This window comes from Saccoglossus kowalevskii, chromosome 22 (assembly GCF_978046115.1).
Source record: "Saccoglossus kowalevskii chromosome 22, keSacKowa6.1, whole genome shotgun sequence".
NCBI classification, from domain to species: domain Eukaryota; kingdom Metazoa; phylum Hemichordata; class Enteropneusta; family Harrimaniidae; genus Saccoglossus; species Saccoglossus kowalevskii.
The window spans coordinates 19082426-19100838 of record NC_140662.1 but is presented as its reverse complement, the minus strand read 5'-3'; the positions used below and the strand labels follow the sequence as shown (position 1 = coordinate 19100838).

The 18413-nt window shown below is 36.8% G+C and overlaps 2 protein-coding genes and 1 pseudogene across 2 annotated transcripts; 2 read left to right on the top strand and 1 right to left on the bottom strand.

Annotated features, from left to right (window-relative positions):
- Positions 1–833: 833 nt before the first annotated feature.
- Positions 834–1973, bottom strand: LOC100366608 (uncharacterized; annotated as a pseudogene).
- Positions 1974–8322: 6349 nt separating this feature from the next.
- LOC146729102 (uncharacterized) lies at positions 8323–12023 on the top strand. Its single transcript, XM_085495807.1, has 7 exons — positions 8323–8652; positions 9744–9980; positions 10094–10187; positions 10484–10741; positions 10882–11053; positions 11420–11568; positions 11866–12023. Exons 1-7 carry the CDS (start codon positions 8323–8325, stop codon positions 12021–12023), a joined length of 1398 nt encoding a protein of 465 aa, XP_085351933.1.
- Positions 12024–13495: 1472 nt separating this feature from the next.
- Positions 13496–17837, top strand: LOC102809567 (uncharacterized). The gene is made up of 3 exons (XM_006817773.3): positions 13496–13735; positions 17194–17322; positions 17691–17837. Exons 1-3 carry the CDS (start codon positions 13521–13523, stop codon positions 17746–17748), a joined length of 402 nt encoding a protein of 133 aa, XP_006817836.2. The 5' UTR covers positions 13496–13520; the 3' UTR covers positions 17749–17837.
- The last annotated feature ends 576 nt before the right edge of the window (positions 17838–18413 follow it).

The following is an 18413-nucleotide window of genomic DNA, read 5'->3' as shown; positions in this document are numbered from 1 at the left end:
GTAAAGGTGTTTTTTGAGGTACGTTTTCGATCAGACTCCAGCAAATTGTAAGCACAGGTTTTCTCTTTACCATGATCATAGCAAGTTACGAAATTCATGGAGAATGCAGAGGCATGTTAATATTTCTCTCTTGTACTATGTTTTCAGTGACTTTTATCAGTGACAAGTTACCTAATTAGTATGCATTTCGAGAAACCACAGTGTGTGTGTATGCGCAGTTTGAAATGGAATAGTTTTGAACGCAATAAAATCAGTTCAGTCCTGGTCGTGAATTTGTTTAAATATTTCTCGGAATCAGCTCCATATTAACCCAATTCTTCTATTTAGCATATATTTGAGCCAGTAGTACTAGAAGCAGGGTCCCATAATGTAGATGACAATATTATTCCTGTTCCTTTGGCATTAGAGAAGCATTTATCACCATAGTGTACACTAACGGGTAAATCAACATTCACAACCAACACCACAACACCAAGTAAGATCCCTACTGAATTCAATGTGTCCATATGAGACTGGTCGGTAATCAATGATACATTTACAAGCTGGTAAGCTTGAATGTTAAATAATTTTTCTCCCACTCAAATAACAAGTATCTGCTTCATAAATTTGTTTCCCTGATAAAGCAAATTCCATTTCTAAAGAAGTGTAAAAGTAAATCTGCTAGATCGGCTGTGAAATGTCCGTACCTCTAGCTGTATTATAATATAGTATATTTTTCTAGATTATAAATTTAACACAAGTTATATATATCATGAAAACCTTGTGAAAAATGCTATAAATCAGAAAGCTTTTCTCATACAAGCTTTGGCTAAACTATCTGTATTCTGTCAAGGTTACTGAAAAATATGGACATCATTATTATACAACATGAATATCACACGAAAAACGAGTATGTGTCTATCTACAATGATTTCTTCTAACTTCCTAATACCATAATAATGCCTAATTCCAGTATGCACTGCCATGTGTGTTTTCAGATTGTCTTTCCAGGTAAAACACTTGTCACATTTCTTACATTGATATGGCTGTTCACGAGTGTGTACTCTCATGTGTGATTTCAAGTTGCTTTTCCAGGAAAAACACTTGTCACATTCTTTACAATGATATGGCTGCTCACCAGTATGCACTCTCATGTGTAATTTCAGGTCGCTTTTCAAGGTAAAGCGCTTGTCACATTCCTTGCAATGATATGGCTGCTCACCAGTATGAATTATCATGTGTGTTTTCAGGTTACCTTTCAAAGTAAAACGCTTGTCACATTCTTTACAATGATATGGCTGCTCACCAGTATGAATTCTCATGTGTGCTTTCAGGTAGCTATTCCACGTGAAACACTTGTCACATTTTTTACACTGGTAAGACTGCTCACCGGTATGAACTCTCATGTGTGCTTTCAGACAGCTTTTCCAGGTAAAACACTTGTCACATTCTTTACACTGGTATGGTTGGTCACCAGTATGCATTCTCATGTGTGTTTTCAGGTTGTCTTTCCGGCTAAAACACTTGTCACATTCTTTACACTGGTATGGCCGTTCACCAGTATGCACTTTCATGTGTTTTCTCAGGTTGCTTGCCTCAGAAAATAGCTTGTCACATTTTTTACACTGGTATGGTTGGTCACTAGTATGAATTCTCATGTGTGTTTTCAGGTTGCCTTTCTGGGTAAAATGCTTGTCGCATTCTTTACACTAGTATGGCCGTTCCTCAGTATGCACTCTCATGTGTGCTTTCAGGTTACCTTTCAAGGTAAAACGCTGATCACATTCCTTGCAATGATATGGCTGCTCACCAGTATGAATTCTCATGTGTGTTTTCAGATAGCTATTCCACGTGAAACACGTGTCACATTCTTTACATTGGTATAGTTGCTCACCAGTATGCCCTCTCATTCGTGGTTTCAGGTTGCGTTTATCGGTAAAACAATTGCCACAATCTTTACATTGGTATGGTTGCTTACCTGTATACACTCTCATGTGTGTTTTCAGGTTGCCTTTCCGGGCAAAACACTTGTCAGATTGTGTACACTGGTGTGGTTGCTCGCCTTGCTGTCTCGTGCGTTTCTCAAGGTTGCAAGTTTTGCACTGTGATCGCGATCCCACACTCCCACGTACTTCACGTGTCACGTACTTCAGTTTGTCATAGTTTATCGTTGTACATGTTTCTGGGGTCACACCGTTCTATCACGGCCTGAAAATAGCTACACAGACAGTCACGTTAACAAAAATGCCATCAAAGTCAAAGACGTCATAATTGAGGTCAAGGGTCAAATGATTATGTTCTTTCCCAGAGCTCTTTGCGATCAGATATTCAGTGATAGAGATACTGCGGATAAACATGAAGTGCGTTTGGGATCAAACAGCAGGCCCGTAGCCAGCTCTTTTGAATAGGGGGTTCGAAAACAAAAATTATATATTTGATGTAAAATGTGTGAATTTTATAATATTCAAAAAGTGTTTTTGAGCTCTGTTACAGACATTTTTGTATTATCGGTTCTAAATTCAATTGGTTTACTTTGCGTTACATTGGTAAGATATTTCACATAACATCTTTGGACTATTTTACCATTTTAGAGAAAGGGTCCTGAGCCATTCCCCACCTACAGACAAACATATCCACACCATTGATCCACTACGGCAAAATGTTGTACACAAAAAAGACAAGACTGTATTATCTTAAAATTGTTGTCTTATTATTTTAAGGTACAAGGCTACTTACGAGTTTTTTCGCTCTTCGCAGATGTTAGCGCACATAAAAGTGACACGATTTCATGTCGAAATCTGTCTACAATTATTCATTTTAGTATTAGTCAATTTTGTATTATGTAATTTTATTTCTGTACAGGGCCTCAGCCTATCGTACAAAATGTAATGGGTAGAAAAGTGCATAGCACGTTTTAAACACAATACAACATCCATTTAAACGTATGGTACTAAGTTAAGCTGAATTCATATTCATCTCGTCGCTTGAAAACTTTTAAAAGATATAGAGCTATTTGATATATGATGTGGCAGTTTGTGTAGCAACGAAGTAAGCCCAGACTGTCAGTATTTGCATTTTCTACTATGCTAAATTCGAACGTATCACTGCAAAAACTAAACAAATATTGATCTCACTGTATTTTTTTGTGTCTGCCTAATTCTACATTATGTTTATGGCCAAAACAGCGTAAACTCGTCAGTATATATTTTAGTTTATAATTGCTTGCTAATAAATCTGCCAGGTTATAATACTACTTTGATTTTTCCAAAAGTACACAGCTTGGATGATTGTGAAATTGAGGCATGCTACTATTTTTTTATTCTTTGAGTAAATATACCTAAGAAATTTGTAGTATCTCCAACTTGTTTTTCAAACCAGACGATGCCGAAACCATATTTGAACAGGAGATTTCTAAGTGGGTTTCCCAAGCAAGTCTGCCTGTCTTGTCTAATCGTGTAAGCAGGATATAACATGTTTTGGGGTTTCAGTAATTTTAACCAATATGAGATACAACGCTTGAAATAACCACAGCACAATGGCAGCCTTCCACATTCGTCTAACATCGCTACATTGTTTGCACAACTATTAATGCTAAGTACCGGGTAGATATCTGCAAAATGTTATCTGTACCCTCCCGATTTCCGAATTTACGTACCCCGGTATCGCTACCATAAGAAATAGTTGGCACAATGATTGCATCAACAAATTAAATGCACTAACCAATAGCATACTACCAAGTTTCTTACAGTATGTAAATATATTTGGTTCACTGTAAATCTGTTTTTAGAGGGCGGTAATATAATATGCATACAATGGCAGTTTAGCAGCGGTGTCAATAGACTTCAATGACTACAACTCCCTTTATGAACCCATTAAACATATGGTAAATTTCCTGAGACATCAAAAAAAAAAAAAAAAAAAAAAAACGTGTAAAAAAATATGTTTGCAATTTATGATTCATCGCATAGTTTCTGTGCTGAAGCAAAACTGTAGGGTAAATTGTTGGCTGCAAGAAGCTCTTCGACCTATACAACTCGTGATGATAAGTCTTCGGCATTTTTTTTAATGATATGTCCAACCCGTAGCTGTACACTATTGTCCAATAACAGAGGCTACACGTACTAATACAATAAGTTGACTACATTTGGCTGATACACTTGGAACAAACAGTATAAATGCCATCATTAACTTGAAGAATACAAAACTAATGAACCAAACTAGGAAAGTACAGTGTCGTGTTGTCGTGTCAATCCCGTTCGATCCCCACACTTTACAAACTGAGCGAACATTAGCACAAGACAAACTGCCCTATTCAGGACCACTACATCACTCAGATAGTGACTACCATTACATTATTGTTTCAATGTTGTTTTAATATTTAACATCAGGGGCTTGAACGCGATCTTCATTACACCATCGCGGAAAAACCGAATAAAAGATGCCTATTTATAACAACCTGTTTGGGTTGGCTGCTGTTGAGCTGAGACGGCATAACTTCACGATTGTTATTTAAAGCTCGTTGCCACCTAAATGCTCATTGCTATGCATTACTCAGTACATTACTCTGATAGTTACCTCACGGAGTCAAGTGATTTAAACAACGATAATTATTTTAATTAATACTGTTTGTTTTATTATGTTCTAAACTACGGGCCTGAACAGGTGACATATGTTAATGCTTTTTGATCTAAAAAATAATTTACCTGTACCTGTCACCAGGATTGCCAGTTTTTGACGGCCTGCTACGACAAACACGGTACCAGACATGACGTTCTATATAAATTAGGAAAATTAAGATGGACAACAAGTCTTCCTAATTAAGATAAACCGTACCATATATAAGTATAAGAGAATGAATGGGTGAGTGTGTACATTTTTTATTGCAAATTATTTGTGTGTTTTTTCTTCAGCACACACAGCGTGAATGAACTGACATATTGGTTACGAACACGACAAAAGTGCAAACAAGTTATAAAATTACATTTACAAATTACAATACAAGATTCGTTGTCCATTAAAGTGGAAGGATCTCAAGCGATGATAACAACACACGTTAAGAACGCAAAGGGCCATGGTAGACGCTTGTTTGTACCCCGTAGTATAATTGTAGACGTATTGTATTTTCTTATGTTAAAGCGGGGGAGTCGTCACCTACGCATGCGTCAGGTGGCCCTCAGACTAGGGTAACCATAGCGTGTCATGTAAAATACAATACGTCTACAATTATACTATGGGGTACTGCGGCCTTATTTTAGTGTAATGTTTAAAAGGATTTTGGTTTCTGTCTCATAATCAAGTTGATTTTTATATGTTTATATTATTCATTGTTTTTATTAACCATTATCATAATAGATTTGTTCTCTTCTGTCAATTTTTGAAATCATTTATTTGCTTTCCGACTACAAACACTTAGTCTTAGTCTTAGCTTAGTCTCCATCCCTGTTGGTTTCACAGATTAGTCATTTGCTTATCAGAATACGTCATTCACACCCGACACAAGGTCACGCTAATACGTTGACACATTTTGAGCGATTTTGGCGTTTTCATCTGCCTGTTTCCCCCAAATTAAAGCTCGTCCATTCCTTTAACTTGCTTGTTTAAAAATTGCTTTCTATCTTTCGATGCCATACAAATGTTGTATCAGATTTTGCACGTGAAAACAACCCTCTGACTTGAAAATAATTGGCGTCATCCACGTTTTCTAGGATTTTTTTCAAATTAGTTTCGTCGGATTAACACTAAATTTGCATAGCTTTAATGTGACATTACGTCCAGGCAAACTATTTCGTAGATTATTTTTTCAACGTGTGATAGTTTAGTTGGGAGCAATGCGGCTGAATATCTAGAGAATGAAAAATGATATAAAAAAAATGTAAATTGCATTCTCCTACATGTGTGGAAACTTTCAAACTATTTTTGTCAGTTGTTTATGAACAAAATTGCATCCATGCGTATATATACTAGTATCATGTTTTGTTTTCATATTACAAAGTTGTCAAGAAGATTTGCCGTATATTAAATCCCGGTCAGCATTTCACACTTCAGATGTCATTGTCCGAGAATACAAAGCTCTAAAAATTCAGTAAGCCCAGACGTCCTTTTGTTGGTAAAGACGTCGTCGTGTGAAAATTTCAAACCTCAGACCACCGACTGGCGACGATGTGATCATGGACGTACGCTCGTGATGTGACCAAGCAGAAAACACGAACAAAAATAATGCCCGTTTTATGAAAGTAACGTTTATCGAACACAAATATGGCTATCGCGTCACGACTAAATGCCAAATTCGACTTACATTGACGCTTGCAGATGTTCAATCGTCACGTAAAAAAATAAAATAATAATATTTGAGAAAAATGGACAGAAGAATTGTCCGCAAAGTCACAACCTTGCGTGAAAACCGTCATGGCGTCGTGTTATCAATTCTACCATTCATGATTCTACTTAGTGGATTACTAGTACGTAAAGCCGATGAGATATTCATACATATTCATAGCGATCGACAATGGCTTTATTTACCTTTTCTCAAACCCTTAATCAAAGAAAGCTTAGAAAGAACTCCCATGTGCTGAAAGTATTGGAGACACATTAAAAATAATTCGAAATTACTTTCGAATTACTTGCTGAAAACTAATTATGCAAATCAGAAAATTAATATGAACAGATTTGAGTGTAAAACTAATGAGGTCTGTGCAATGTAATAGACCATCTATGTACCAAGTTTTATTGAAATGTGATTAGAACCAAATTATGAATTATTATGCTAATTAGGAAATTAATATGAACAGATTTTAACCCTAAACTAATCAGGTTTGTACATTGTCCTAGAGCATCTTTGTACTAAGTTTCATAAGATGGAATAATTAGTACATTAGATGTCAGTGTGATAGCTTAGAATTGGTTAATTATGCAAATTAGGTAATTAATATGTACAGATTTTAACCCACAATTAATCAGGTCTGTCTATTGTCCTACAGCATCCATGTACAAAGTTTCATTGAAATGTGATTAGTACTTGAGATATCAGTGTGAAAGTTGAAAATGTATTAATTATGCAAATTAGGTTATTGATATTCATAAATTTTCATCGAAAACTAATTGGGCCCCTGCATAGCCATAGATTCATTGAAATGTGATGATTAGTACTTGAAATATCAAAATCTGAAAATTAATATGTACTGATATTACCCTAAAAACTATCAGGTCTGTCTCAGACCACTTGTGGTCTGAGGGTCTGTGCAGTGTTTTATGACATCTTTGTACGAAGTTTCATTGAAATGTGACGATTAGTAATTGAGATATCAGTGGAAAAAACGAAAATTGACTGATCGTTATGCAAATTAGGTAATTAATATGCACAGATCTGCGCATAAGTTCAGAGCATCTACGTACCAAGTTTCTTTTTTTACCAAAAACTGATCAAATCTGCGCTTAAGTTCAGAGCATCTATGTACCAAGTTTCTTTAGATATCAGTGAAACAGTCACGGAATAGCTAAAAATTAGCTAATTATCATGCAAATTGAGTAATTAATATGCATGAATTTTTACCAAAACCTAATCAAATCTGCACATTGGCCCAGGGCATCTATATACCAAGTTTCATCAAAAACCGCTCGATGCATCTTGAGTTAGCAATGGAACAGACGGACACACATACAGACAAACTAACTGCAAAGACTCCCATTGTGTGCTTCGCATATGGGAGTCAAAAATACGTTGTATTGGCGCAGTTTTTCGCGATCCCCAGTAAAATGAGCCGTGTGGATCCCAACACAATTCTAGTTTCAGTTAGACGACCCGGTTGGAATGGGCGGTAATATTTTGGATAAGTGTAAACAAGTTTATTTATCATTTACAACTGTTTGTTTTTGACAGGAAGTCACCAACCGCCGCCTCGGTTCCCTGTATTTTAAAATCAATTTTTGAGTATGTTCCACCATAGACAGTATAGTAGGACTGTCTATGGTTCCACTATCGACGAAAGTCCGAAATTTTATACCTATCTAACCATGACTTTCAGGCTAAGTAAAAGCAAAAAAATCCCACGAACCTGCATCTATCTATACCTTAAAGTGCCTGTGAAATGCCTACTATCAACTTTTGTTTTTAAGCCCTGACTTGCCCATATTGATGATTTATGCCACTTTCACTTTTATAACTCGCGCGCGTATCGGGAAAACACGGCACCGCATTCAGTAATCATGACACGCCCCTTTTTCGTTTTGGTCGACTTTTTTCGGCTGTACGAACATTGCCGAGAAATTGTTTACACAGGATGTGTACTGACTTCTGAGATTGTAAACAGTATTACGCAGTTGGGTGTCAGTAAGCCGATAATCACTATGGTGAGACGGTGCGCTTTTGGAGGCTGTAACAACACGACCAAAGATGCAACCTTGTTTTCATTTCCAAATGCGCCGATGAGACGTCAATGGACGCGTGCCGTACGATCAACGCGGAAAAATTGGGACGAACCAAAACCTTATAATGTTGTCTGTAGCGATCATTTTTCGAAAGATAGCTTCGTGAACCCACTGTCCGACTACATTAGAGAACAGATGGGTTTTGGTAACAAAAAAAAGTTGAAGCCAGACGCTGTTCCGACCATTTATAAGCAGCAAGAATGTTCCGCAAAACCACGGTCTTCATATGCAAAAAGAGAGAGATGCCGGGTAAGTTTTCTTGTCGATTTGTCGTTTCTTCTGTTTTTTCTATGGGTGAAAATATACGTTTCGGCGATAGTAGATGTATATGCATAGTTATTTTATTTTTGTTGAGTTTCTTATTAGTGGAGTCGGGAGTTCCGGTCGGGAACTGAAACACGCGACTTGTTTTGCAACTGCTAGTCCAAAAATGCAAAACAAAAACAAGCGGTTGCGTGAATCAGAGTGTTTTATTGGTCAACTAATTTGATGTCTGTCAATTGAGGACAGTATAAAAAAATCGTTTTTTGATTCGGGACTGGCTCTGCGTCAATAATACCGGGGGACGTAAGCTTATGAGTACGTAATGTTGGTCCCGGTTCCCTTTTTTGAATGCTGTAATCGTCAAAAGTAAAATCAGTGCAACTTTTCTGGTTCGTTTTCTCTGCGCCATGGTGTACTATGTGTAAAGTAACGTAGTGGGGTACGTGTAAATTGACCGGCTTTTGCTGTGAACAGCGGATGTCGTTCATCTGAGCTATGGTTGAATGACTATCGGAATCAACAGTTCCGATCACATCCGGTCGTGAGTACTAGTATGTGTTTTTTGGGTAATTGTAATTGTGTGAAGTGGCTATAGTTTTTGTCTGAAAACCAGGGAAATACACGACCGGGTCTGTGGCCGTCCCAGCGTCAGCCGATAATTCTCTATGATGAGATCACCGAAATAAACTGAAAGTGAAAATAACCCACCAAAAATCTGTAATTTTTATAATAATTTTATTGAAACAGAATATGCCAAAAAACCGTACAACATTTTTTGAAAGAGGTGTTTTTAGTCACTGTGTTGAGAACTATACTGACCCAATACGGTATAACCATGCTTGTCCGCGTGGTGTCGTAGCGAGTTATCGGTGCTATTTTTTCGAACTGATTGTAAACAAATAATTTTGAATATGTCTGTACTGAATTTTATTCGTCCGATTTTTCCCGACAACAAATGTATTCACTGAGAAAACGCGAGGCTTGTGTATCGCGTCGAATGGGGTCCGCGTCGAATGACCTAGTTTTTTTATTTTGGTAAAAATCCCGCATTCAACATTTTTTCCTGGTTTTCTCAGGTGATCAATGCTATGTTAGATAATCCGAGTCAATCTGTGGATATACCGCCAAATTTGTTGGGAGGCATCGATGGAAACATTGACACGGTGCTGGGCTGTGATTCCGATGTTGTTGAGATGTCAACAGAACCGGCTTATATTCAACCTGAAAATGGAGACCGTGTTACAACAGGAACACAGACTTTGATTGCCACCAATGATGTCCATGTACAAACAGGAATTATATCCCGTCAAAATGTAAGTCGTCGTAATCAGTAGCTATTATGATGGAAATATTCTGGTATACACAGTTGTGTTTTATTCATAACGTATCATTATCAACAGTCATTGTTTATTTATTTATATTTCAGTGCATACAGACCAGGACAGTAGGCTGTCAAACTAATATAACAAAGACCAAATCAACATCATTTCAAACACAAACTGTAAAAACTAGAACCAGAGGTGAGTTTATCAATGGATTAATAATAAACATATTGAGAAAGTTTATATTACCAATTTGAAATCTGGGAGAGAAAATGAAGTAATTTGGTGAAATGTTTCTCATTTCCTTCTATGCTATCGAAAAAGAGCCATTGCTCGAAACGTCTAGCTATTTTTAATAGATTATTTTACTAAAAACAATGTTGCTGTAATTTGTTAAAATAGTTGGACCAACACAGTATATTCCCTTTGCCATACCCTCCTCCAAAAACACAATAAATATCAAAACTACATTACACAATAATATTTTTTATCAGGTTTGAAGAAAAAGGTCAATGCCCTGTCTAAACTGAAAGGATGTGAAGATGTTGGTTTATGGAGAAGGAGTTTGGTAAATCATATGTATTGGTGCTCCTTGTCAACTCCAAGTGGAGACGGGGAGTTGATAGCAGCCAAATGGAAATCTATAGCAAATCATGTCCAGAATAAATATTCAGGTCATGGTGAGCTGTTTCCAAAATGTAGGCATGGACCATTGCATGGAAGAGACAGACAAAAAGAATGGTTGAAACCAAGTAAGAATTTATTTTATTACAAATTAAAAGTAAATGACCCATCACAACAGTTAAAACAGAGTAGTGGGTCGACAAATTACAAAATTAATGTTCTCATCATCATATACCATATGTGACTGTCGATTTATTTCACTCACTAGGTACAAAGGCATGTGAAAAATTAGTAGATATAATTACAAATACACACCTGTGTAATGATGTAAGAAAACTGTCGCCGCTGTACCAAACCTACAGTTTAGAGGGATTCCACAGCTTGGTCATACAGTTTGCTCCAAAGATGTTGGCATACTCTTATAATGGAATGTTGTCAAGGTGAGGTATTAGAATGGAAAATCCTGCTACTGTAAAATCTGTATTAGAAGCCGCGGCTTCTATTAAAATGGTACAATGCAACAGAGGGGATGCGGCTTCTATTAGAGCATCTACACATATGAGAAATGATGAATTTTTGGTTCTCAATTATTCAAATAGAATGGATGCGACTTCTATTAGGGATGCGGCTTCTAATACAGATTTTACGGTAGTAGGAATAAAACGAATTGCTTACTTTTGGACTGGTATTTCCATCATTAGCCATTTCAATTACAAAAATTACATTTAATATTGTACCAGAATGTCAGTACCAGTTTGTTTATTTTCATAAGCCAGTTGACATGTTTTTTTCTTTTACAAAAATAGGTTGTTATTAGCTGCTATGCACTTTAATGAAAACAGTAATAAAGTGCAGGCCAGAACCAGGACCGGAGAAGGACAGTTTGCCATTAAATATCCAAAATATAAAGATGGTGATTACATTGTCAGGCAAATTAATCAAAATAGCACCTATGGTAAGTGTAATAAATAAAACATTTATAAATAAACACAAAAGTGTGTACAATGCTGTGAATACAAAATCAGAAGGCCTCCTTACACATAGATTTTAAAAAACAAATTAACCAGTATTTTTTTTCTTGGCCTAAGAAGTTGACCATTAGAATCCACACAAAGAACATTTTTGAAAAAAAATAACAGTAAAAAAATATATATGAAAAAAATTCCCACACATACTCAAACTATTTTTTACAGCGACATCATCAGAAAAATACAATAACTAACAGTAGTAAACTCTTTTTCTATCTCTACAGGTTATGTGGATGAGCTGTTATTGGAAATGGACCAGTGTGTGGGAGGCCAGATTATTTTACCACGTCTTGGTGCAGTGCCCGAACCACTAAACAGCCAGTTTACCAAACCTAAAAAAGATGATGCTGTTCAGCAACACATCACAAGATATTCTAAATAAAATTATAATAGGCATTGTTGTCTAGTGTAAATAGAATTTAAAACATTGTGTAATAAATATTTTGTAAATAATTTTGTGTAGCATCATACACCTTTATGCACGTAGTTGTGGCAAATTTCAGATTGGTTACGAACCACATCGAGGTCACGACTGGGTTAGCCTTGCTCAACTGGTTCGTAACCAGTCTTGTGATTGGTTGTTGACAAATGCTGAACCACATCGAGGTCACGACTGGGTTAGCCTTGCTCAACTGGTTCGTAACCAGTCTTGTGATTGGTTGTTGACAAATGCTGAACAGGCCACGCCTCCAACGGTGTCGTGCGTTCGGACTAACTGTTAGGAATTCCTAAATGGAGTCAATTTGTGTAGTTTTCTTGATTTATTCTGCAGATATCGGTAAAATGTAGGTAAGGCTTTGGCGAAATTCGAAGGAGCAACTAATATTCTTCAACCTGGTATTTTTTTTAGATTTTATTTTTTATTTTTTTCGTCTGTTTTTTCGAGTTTAAAAAAATGTGAGCTGGCTGGAGCCTTCATCCCTTGTCTATTTCTTACACTAGATACCAGCCGATACCCCCCCCCCGCTCATAGAGACTGCGTATTACAGTTGATTATAGTTCCTGGGCTCCCTGTGATATGGGGGCCGCCATCGTGAATGACGCATACAACTAAATAAGAGACAAGTTGTGAAACGCGTTTTTCAGATTCCTACAAATCAGGACAAAAATACCAATCGTTCACAAAAATCCGGTCCGTTGGGGTTATATTAAGCCAACCGAAAACAAAATTCGGCCTAATTCGTCGTTTTTGTGTGGAAAAATCCCTTGCATACGCACACCTAATTACGCGAAGAACATAGAACACTCAGCCGGGGTATTTGAAACCGAAATTGTCATCTAAGCGTTAGGCCGTCGCTGATTGGCTGCTGAGCTGGAATGCCAATTTTTAGTTTTAAATACCCCCAGGAAAGTGTTTTATGTACTTCGCGTAATTAGGTGTTCGTATGCAAGGGATTTTTCCACACAAAAACGACGAATTGGGCCGAATTTTGTTATCGGTTGGCTTAATATAACCCAAACGGACCGTATTTTTTTGAAGGATTGGTATTTTTGTCCTGATTTGTAGGAATCTGAAAAACGCGTTTCACAACTTGTCTCTTATTTAGTTTTATGCGTCATTCAAGATGGCGGCCCCCATATAATAAATATCATATTTATTTAATTATCACGTGTGCGGCAGCTGACTGTGCCTTGTGAGGACTGCTCTGGCTTTGTCTCGTCGTTTATTCAATGTTGCTAAATTCGGCATGTTTTCTCGTTAAATCCTGGCACCAAATTGTGGTTGGATATCACAATAGAAGGCAGGATTCGTATTATAACGAGTCTGGTAGTGTATATACTAGTATACTACGCAGTTACGAAACAGAGTGACGTTCTAGACGTCCCGAAAATGCGCAAAATAACAGAGCGCAAATAAAACTGAGTATAACCCGGGAGCATGCGCAGTACCCTTTCAGAAGTAAAAATGGCCGACCAGAATGGTTGTCGGAAGCGTGGTCGTCGACGTGTCAGCGAAGCTGTCAAAAAACAACGACAGGCAAGCAAAAATGCTAAGAAGATTTATCTTGGCCAAGAGGTTTACAGATGGAATGCTATAAAAGTGGAGCATTCACTTGGTTCTGACGCAAATGTAGCGAGGTTTCTAATCGATAGGTGAGTTTTAATTGTGCTCGTTATGCGTTATGCATGGACCTGATATTTGTGGTTGGTTGCTGAAGTCAATACATGGTCGTCTATGAGGCGGAACGACTTATATCCCGGTATTGGACCTTATTCTTGCTCAAAATAATAGGATTGAAACAGTTTGTAATGTAATGCATAAATGTATCACAAAATTTAATCATCCTAGCTCCGAAACCCCCAAAATCACGAACAGTACTTTTTTCTGGCCGATCAGCCTGCACTATACTTGAGCACAGGGGAGAAAACAATACATACGAACATTTTTACCTGAAAATACACTGAGCTATTGGAAATTGTCAACCAATTACATATAAATTATGTATTTTTCCAAATATTTATTTTCTTGATACCAGTTACTACAGTTTATGTAAATTTGCGTGGACTTCCGGGTATGTTCACAGCCTGGCAACCATTACTGTGAAAACAAAGGCCGAAAACAGTACTTTAGGATGGTTGTTGAGACTCCCCTGAACAGTGTAAGAAGATTACCCATGCTTGTGTAACCCATATAAATTTGATTGTTCAGTTGAGTTCCTGTTGTTTTCTTGAATTTTCTCCGGCTCATCGTTCGGTGTTCCGCGTTCTTCAGCAGAGTGCACAGAGCCCATAGAAATATGTGGTACAGTGGTACAGCGCATCTTGGAATGTAACTCAGCCCCTGAGGATACACCCTCATGCAGACACAATATACAGTCTTGTCGCTTGAGGGCATTCCACATATGCACAGATTGATACAACTTGAAGGCTGGTACATGTATCATGATGATTAGAAATGGTCATATTTTGTTATAAATTTGGGAAAATATACATGATTTATATGTAATTAGTCAACATTCTCCAATACGTCTTATCAGCACTTGTAGCTGCCCCATAAACGTCCATGTATTGGCTTCAGCAACCAACCACACAAATAGATCACCAGGCCCCTGTTGTGTTATCACATGGCCTACATTTATATCCAAGTTCACTGCATATGTCTTGCTGAGCTTGACATACAGTGTATATAGAACTTGAGTTTGTTTTGAGGGTCAGAATTTGTCGGTACTAGTAAACGTAGAAAAATGGTGGTGTTGTGTGTGTTTGCACTTACTTTTTTTGCTTCAAAAATGAAAACTAGTGACATTGTGGCAGAACCATTGTTGTGCATGCATTCAAATCATTAGGTTTGAGCATTGTTACTCAAACCGTGGTTTGAGCAATTTTCATGTGCGCATATTGAGTTTAGTTCATCACAAAACATACATGTACCACAAAATTATATCATTTGTATAGACTGGCTACGGACTAGGAGTTTAAATTTGTCTCAAGTGCATTAAAGAATTATTTCTGGCAAAATACACCCTGCACCACAAAATACCAACTCACCATGAACCCCCCTCCCCCGAGTGATACACATGTACATTCAAATATGCATATTCTAATTAGATTTGACTGGTCACTTACATGTTCTGTTTAATGAGGTCAATGGTAGTGTTGAAGGTAATACACAAAATAGCATAACTTATAACGATTCTTTCATCAGTGCTGTCGAACTTTACGAAAATGAAGTTAGATCAGCACAGTATAGCCCCCCCCCCCCATAGTTTAGTAATTTAGTAATATATATGTTCTCACACCACACAACCGCAAATCATACTGACCTCTGATTGGTTCAAAGATTACTAATCACTACCTCATTAGCGCAACAGTACCTGCTGACAAATTATCCTGTGTTTAAGACTCTGATAAAGACCAGTAAGGGGTGGAGAAAATATTTTTTTAATTGAAAATTATATACCGTAAAAACTCAAATAATTCAACCATCTATTTTTTGCGTCATTGTTAATTTTAAAATGTATCCATTTAGTTCGGCCATCTGACCAGTCAGTCTATTGTTTGTATTTAATTAGTTCGTCCAGTAATGACAATCGCCCGATTTTTACTTCACTTTCTCAACAAAGGTATTGTTTCACACATCCACGTAAATACGACGTAAAGCAAATAGGATATCCACCAGATGTGCAGTCATGGACTCGTGTCAACCGTGGCTGTTCAAGGGACATATAAATGATATTTTGGGGATGTGTCATTATAAATACCCAGTACATCAGTTGTAAATAATCGCCAACAAAAATCTTCACGATGCACAAACTATTGACAAAGAACAAATACTTTAAGTCATTGCTAGCAATCACTGATGAGACGAAGCTCCATGGTTCTAGCAAAGTCGCCAATTTGTAGCGTTAAAGTGACATTTTTATTCGACAAAGTTTTGTTTACACTATCACACAGCACGTCAAAATGTCTTTTTTGGGGGGTGACCCAAATAAAATTATCTGCTGGATTTTTCAGCATAATCATTTCAGTGATGTTCGAAACCTTGTCTTGCAACGTTGTTTGTTTAAAAAGTCAATTGGATTTTCAATTTTAACTGGGCAAAAAAATGTGACCGTGAAGACTGTGCTCACATATAGATGAGACGACCAGAGGTATGAATCCAGAGACCAGTCATTTCGATATCGTACATCAGAGTACTGACTGATGTAATCTCGGGGAAAAACACTATACTTATTCAATTACCGTAAAATCTTTAGTTTACGTGTCATTTTTCGAATATTTCAATCTTTCCTGATGCCTAAGTTAAGAGTCTAATTTAGGTTTTTAGTAGTCACTGACGTCTATTCAAGAGTATGATGTTTATTGTGGCTCGCATGAATTGGGTAACACTTCGTTTCGACAATCAGCTGTTAATCACCGTAAAAAGTGTTATTTGGGACAGTATGTTTATTCTTGATTTAAAAAAAAAATCATGACGTTTTCCCATCGAAATCAAAGCCAAAAGGTTGCACTGAAACATTTGTAAATCTCTTCTGTGTTGTGTTCACTATAAAGTTCCTGAACTGTCATTAACATATTTAAATGAGCTATGGTAATTTGAACACGTTGGCACCCTCCAGCGTTTTGATTGGTTAATTAGCAACTTGACCTATCAGGTCAATAAACACAGTTGTTTCAGGTCTTGTGTGCATGGAAAACATGGCGGATATCATATTGCATCAAGCGTTTACATGTGACCCAAAATCATTCGCTTACGATGAAACTAATAATTTTATAACAATTTATATTCTTTAATATTTCTGGAAACAAACCTAAATTTTCAGTTTTTATTCAAAAAATGTGAATATTTTGTCCCAATCTTCTGAAGAAAGTGCAGACTATAAACAGGACTATTTTGTGAATTTGGAAACTGGTGGTGAAAAGGTTAATGACAAATAGTTTTCATTTTGCTATTTTCTCTGGCTATGGTACTGCTGGCCAAAATAGTCAGGTTTGGACTGTGAGACACAACCTATCTTGTTGACAACTGTTTTGTTCTTTCAAACAAATATGACACACCGACTAATGGCTAAACAGTTCTAACTTGTCAATTATGTGTTTATTTACTGCAGGTATTATGCTAGTAAGACTTCTATACCCTCAACATCAGCTGCAGGTCCCAGTACCAGTCCAAGTGTTCAAACCATGCAGCTAAAGAAAACGTCAGAAATGTTAGAAAAAACGGCTTTTAAATCTAAAGGGTAAGATTATTTTTACTGCATCATGTCATACTTACTATTTGGGGATGGGGGGGGGTAATATTCAATTCTAGGCAATGTAAGACTATATTTGCTATATTCATGGTTTTGTATGTAAAATTGCAATAAATTATGCTATTTTCCGCAAGATTTAATACTGTTTCATTTGTACATGTACTTTCTCAGGTACCATTCTGAGGAGGCTGTTATCCCTTCAAGAACTCCAAAAGTATCAGATTTGTTTCTCAAAAATTATACCAATATTAATGTTTTGTGTGTAGACATGTCAAATATTGAATCTACATGTATATGATACATGTATTGTATCTTATAAAATACAGACTTATATTTTTGTTATTTTTATATTTTAGGAGTGCTGTAGCTGCGTCTTCCCCAGAAAATGTGGCGGATAATTTGCATACAAATTAACATAACGTACATTTATATTTTTTTAAGTTGATAAGATTAACTGTATAAAGTAAAACTTGTAAGTTAATTAAAATATAATTCCAAAAATATATTATTTAATGGTAATTATATACAATTCATATCTGTAGCTCTGAAAAAAAGTCATGACAATGAAACCATCATTAAAATTGAGGTGTAAATTATGTATGCTTGACCCCTCCCTCCCTAATCCTTTGTTTTGCATGTGACAGTAATTTGCTTACCACATGTCAACAGTAAAACAACATGGCCACCTTTGGGAACTATCCATCTCAGTCGGAGTCTGTTATTTACCGGTATTTTCCTGCTAAAACTAGTAGTCTGCCACCCCCAGTGATGGACGTCTGGCTTGGATGTAGTCTTCTCTCTGGTACCATTTTTACTTCAAAGCTAATTGAAAAGTGATAGTTACTTCTCAATTTCATCATTGCCTTTTCTTGGTTGGCTAAATTTGACTCGTGTATTTTGAATAATTCTAGTCGCTGCATAGTGTTTATTTGCTTTCAACTTTTAAACACAACAGAAACCAATCTTCACACTTCTTTTTAGTCAGCTAGCAAGTACCAGTGCTGTTTTTGACTCCTGTGTGCAAAGCGCACAATGGGAGTCTTTGCGGTTAGTGTGTCTGTAGGTGCGTGTCTCTCTCT